The 5,000-nt window shown below is 35.6% G+C and overlaps 1 protein-coding gene across 6 annotated transcripts in view; it reads right to left on the bottom strand.

Moving 5' to 3' along the window:
- Nucleotides 1-5,000, bottom strand: part of LOC119582672 (E3 ubiquitin-protein ligase MYCBP2-like) — a 110,581-nt gene that overhangs the window by 70,580 nt on the left and 35,001 nt on the right. For all 6 annotated transcript variants that reach the window (XM_037931083.1, XM_037931084.1, XM_037931086.1 and 3 more), the window contains exons 27-31: nt 4,615-4,798; nt 1,324-1,392; nt 942-1,074; nt 567-707; nt 208-356 (exon numbers count right to left, since the gene is read on the bottom strand). In XM_037931083.1, coding sequence (XP_037787011.1) covers nt 208-356; nt 567-707; nt 942-1,074; nt 1,324-1,392; nt 4,615-4,798 — 676 coding nt within the window. The remainder of the gene's footprint in view (nt 1-207; nt 357-566; nt 708-941; nt 1,075-1,323; nt 1,393-4,614; nt 4,799-5,000) is intronic.

Raw genomic sequence — 5,000 nt, 5'->3', positions numbered from 1 at the left:
TCTTGAAGGGCTATGAGTGAAAATCTGAGAAGGATTTTTGAAACAATCTACTAAATATTCTGATCTCTTATAAATTTTATATAACTAACCACTATTTATTACATGGTTGAACATATGTGTCACCAGCAATATATGGTTTAAGTAATGTGCAACACACATATGAATTACCAGCAATGAATATACAAAACTCAATTTCAGACAACTTACTTTATTGACGACATCCCTGGAGAGGAGCAGGTCACACAAGCAAGCCCACTTTAATTGACCAGTTGGATAGAATGCATGGAAACATGATACAAAAGTCTTGTGGCATTCATCTAATACTGATACAACCATACGTGTTAATGGTCCTGTTTCTGAAAAGTATAAAAATATATGAAAAACTGTTATAAAAAAAAAAGAAAAAGAAAAAGTCTAATATATACACCTGCAGCTTCAAAGATCCAGACACAAAAATTTAGTTTATTCTGTAATCATTACATCAGGATTTCATTAAAAACATAAGAAATATAAAAACAGATTTATGCACACACATAAAGACAAGTAGATGAAGAAACCAGTCTTACCTCTACCATTCCGCATCTTTCCCTTGCGAGATGGATAGGGAGCTGGCACTGGATCAGATAACATCTGTCTCAGGAGACCTCTGACATCTGCTACACTCTCTGCTAGGCAGCCTTTCTCGCCATTGGCTCTCAATGTTCGCACTAATTGAAAGTGGAATATGCCATCATGAATCAATAAGCATTTATATTCCTTACTGAATTTTTAAATTATAGAAATGATAACAGATGGAACTCACAACTGCTGACAGTTTTTTTATGAATTGGGTTAAACATTTTCATACATCCTTTTTTTTTTCAAGGAGAAAAGTTGGAATCAAATAACAAAGAAACAACCATATACTCAAAATAAAGGTTATCATTCTTTCTGATACTCACCTGAATTTGGATAGACTTCATTGATATAGATCCTTAGTAGACGCAGACAAGCACAACAGATATACACCAAGCGCTGGAGATCAAGCATAGCAACAGTGGGGCTGGCTCCTGTGTTTCCAACATGACTAAATTGCTACAAAAGAAGTAAAAGATGTTTACTAAAGGTTGTTTACATGTACTGCAGTACACAAACATCCTAGGCAAATGTTTTTCAGTCTTTACAAAAACATGAAACAGAACATTCCAGGAAAAAAATAATTATTAAGAAACAAAAGTTTTTCTTTAATAATTTTTGAAAAATGATGGGATTTGTAATAAGATTTTATGTAAGTATTCAGGCAAGTAAATGAATACTTACAAGAGGATTGTACTGATAACTTACTTCTCCAACACAGGATCTCAAGGTGGACCAAGCCCAGCCTAATAAATCAAGCAATGATTGGAAAACATCCTGAAAGTTAAGAAAGAAATATATATCAGGATTTATTATTCAAGTTATACCCATATATTGTATGTAGAAAACATACAGAGAGATCATATGAAGAGAAGTGTGTAGAAAGGGTTGAACCTTTCTTCCAGGCTAAAAATTCTTAACTGTGTAATAACACTAATCCCTTATGTTCTCTGGCAGCTTGCAAAGAACAGGTCCAACATCAACAACAAGAATGAGGGGAAGAATAGGGAGGTGGAGGTAGTAGGATGTCTAGTTCATAGAAGTCCAAGCCATCATCAGGAAGGACTGTGTTAAGTCTTCACTCAACTGTGACTTGTAGAAACCTTTCTAGACTAATCAACCCCTTGGATACATCTTGAAAAAATCTGGGCAGGTGACACGAACATGCTGTAATGGTTTGCCATGCCCAACGGACATTTTTTTTACAAATATCAATAAAGAGAATGATTTTATCTGGGGAACCTAATATTTCTTTTCGTTATGTAAAAATGGGTTTACTCCTATTATATGAGGATGCCTGTTAAATGCATATGAACCTTCTCAAAAATTAAAACCATCTAGTGACTAGCCCTCCCCCCTTCATAATTGGATTTTCCAAAAAGTAGAGAATAAGTAATTTCTGGTTTAGATTAGTTGTCTTTATGATTCAATGCAGAGAGAGAGAGAGAGAGAGAGAGAGAGAGAGAGAGAGAGAGAGAGAGAGAGAGAGAAAAGAGAGAGAAGAGAGAGAAAGAGAGAGAGAAGAGAGAGAGAGAGAGAGAGAGAGAGAGAGAGAGAGAGAGAGAGAGAGAGAGAGAGAGAGAGAGAGAGAGAGAGAGAGAGAGAGAGAGAGAGAGAGAAATCTATATCTATCTATCTATATGTATGTATGTATATATATCCACACATCTATCAATCTATTTCTATATCTATCTATATATATGTATACATGTATGTATGTATGTATATATATATATATGTATATATATATATATATATATATATACATATACATATATATACACACATATATATATATATATATATATATATATATATATATATATATATATATATATATATATATATATATATATATATATATATATATATATATATATATATATAAAGGTGCATGGCCAAAAAATTTAAAATATAGTTCACCATAACAGACAGCTGGAAAAAAAAGTGAACTGAAATTCTAAAATCTGAGCATGATATAATCTTCCCTTAGAGTTGTTTAATATGAAAAATATCTTTTAAGTAATCCAGGGATAAATTCGACCTCTAGAACTGTCAAAAAAAGAGTAGATTTTTTTCAGCATTTTTGAAAATGATATATGAGACAATAAATGATGGCTATTGGTGTGGCCTGGCAGTAAGAGGTTAAGAAAGAGCTATTGTATGATTTCAACCAGCAAACGAAGGTGGAATGTACAGTCTGTGAGCCATGGCTGGAAGAGCACTGGCTCAAGCCAGTGTAGCAGCACCACCCTGCAATCTGAAGTTCAGCATAGTTTCCCAGGTTGGGTCACACTAGGTCCACAGCCATGTCCTCGCTTATTGGGCAGAGGGCTCCCCTCGTTCCCTGCCAGCTCCCCGTTGATCTGCATTTCACCTTCAGCACCCAGCCATATCTGTGGGCACTCACACCCACAACAAACACTCCATAAAGAGATATAGATCAGTTCAAATAGTAAATGCCAAACCACCATCTACTATACTGGGACCTCGAGTGACACAAATAGTATTTTGCTCGCTCGCTAAGCTCACTAAGCTCACTCTCTGAAGCAACACGACTCCCCAACCTGAAGTTCAGCGTAGTTTCCCAAGTTGGGTCACACCAGGTCCAAAGCCATGGCCTCCCTCATTGGGCAGCAGGCTCCCCTCATTCCCTTACACAGGATGCAGGATGTGTTACAGAAAACTGAATAATGCAAAAATATTGAAAAATAACAAACAACAAAATGTTACTTATAGTTATTGTTACTGCACAGAGCTGTAGACTACCTAGAGAGATGATATGGAGTCTCAAGCTTATGCAGAAAGAGATAAGCAGGAGAAGCAGTGTCTTAACAATGTACATGTATTTTTGTGTGGGAGGGTCTACAAGCCATACAACTGGGAGTGTAACCACTCAAGTAAGCGTTATGCCTGGATTTTGAGATTTGTGGGCAGCGAGGCACCCAGATCCAACAGTTTAACATTACAGCCAAAAGACCCATGTATATTGGTTAAGGATAATTCTTTACAGTACAGATTCACTCATTAGAGACTAAGTCCCAAACTCCACATCACAAAATTTATGATACAATCAAAGTTGCTGTGACTGGGGACTGCCTGTGGGGAGGGTTGATGACACAAACATTGTCTTCACCTCAGTATGTGCAACAAAATAGAGCTGAAACTCAGGAGGACTGAGTGGACTTAGGTTGTGATCGGTGCTTTTTGTGATATTATTCTTTAACCTGTCTGCAGATTATTTCTTGTATTGATGATTAAATTTTTTTTTGTCCTCTAAAAGAATATCTATCGTCTTCACTTTGCCCTACCTTAGTATGTTTGCTATAAAGATTAACCCACTTAAGTTTTACTTTATTTCAAACTTTTGTGGGTCATTCAGCTAAGGTGGAAGAGGGTGATGACAGCCACTGTGTTGCACAGAATACTTATAAAATATGAAAAACAGATTTTTCTTGAGAATTCAAGCAAAATCTAAACTCTTATATGATAACAGCAATCCAGTATCACATGTCCAGGCCTCTTAACATGCACACTGCCTTCCAACTGAAGAGAGGGAGAGGAAATGGAGACTTTGCACACCATTTTCTGGAAACATGCATTGTTGAACTTTGAAACTGATAGGCTCATTTATTGTTAGTCATATGGAAAGCACAAAGTTTTAGCATAATACAATTTTTTTTCTTAAACATCTTCCCTCTACTTATATAGCATTTCTTGAATGTCAATGAAATGGAAAAAGAAAAAGAAAAAGAATTATTAAAAGTTTATCTAACTTCAAACTATATGATACCTGGAAAATTGTAGTAGACTGATTCTGAGCTGTGACACATAATCTAACTGAATTTTCTACCTAATATGGAAAGTAATTGTCTAATTTCCATTTGTGAGGTACCAAGTTTCATTTCTTAATGCACCCTAAACCTAACCTCATTCAAACTTGAGGGAATCCAATGATTTTCTATAGGTAACAAATGGTAGATCCTTTTAAACTCTTACATTTCTAACGGTCATGAAGAATGCCTTGCAGAGAATGGGAATGGGTTCTGTGGAGTCCTGTGTGGGTCGGGGGGCGACAGCACCTTCCTGGGAGGTTATACGGTAGAGCAGCTGCGGAATCTGACCTGCATTTACATCCGTCCCATTGTTGGATTTCTTGGATGACTTGAAGTAGAAAATGACCCTGGAAAGTATATGATTTTTTGTTCTTTACTGCTTTACTACTAATATCATGAATAAGGTTTCATGATGAACACTACTGAACATTAAAAAATGGAAAAGGCAAAAAGGAAAAAAGTAATACAGCAAAAAAGAGAAATGAAAAGAAGAAAAAAATAAACAAGAAAGGAACAACATGATTATAATTGATATAACATATATATCTA

This window comes from Penaeus monodon, chromosome 16 (assembly GCF_015228065.2).
Source record: "Penaeus monodon isolate SGIC_2016 chromosome 16, NSTDA_Pmon_1, whole genome shotgun sequence".
In the NCBI taxonomy this organism is placed as follows: domain Eukaryota; kingdom Metazoa; phylum Arthropoda; class Malacostraca; order Decapoda; family Penaeidae; genus Penaeus; species Penaeus monodon.
Note: the sequence above shows the minus strand (reverse complement) of the source record. Positions and strands in the feature narration are given on the sequence as shown.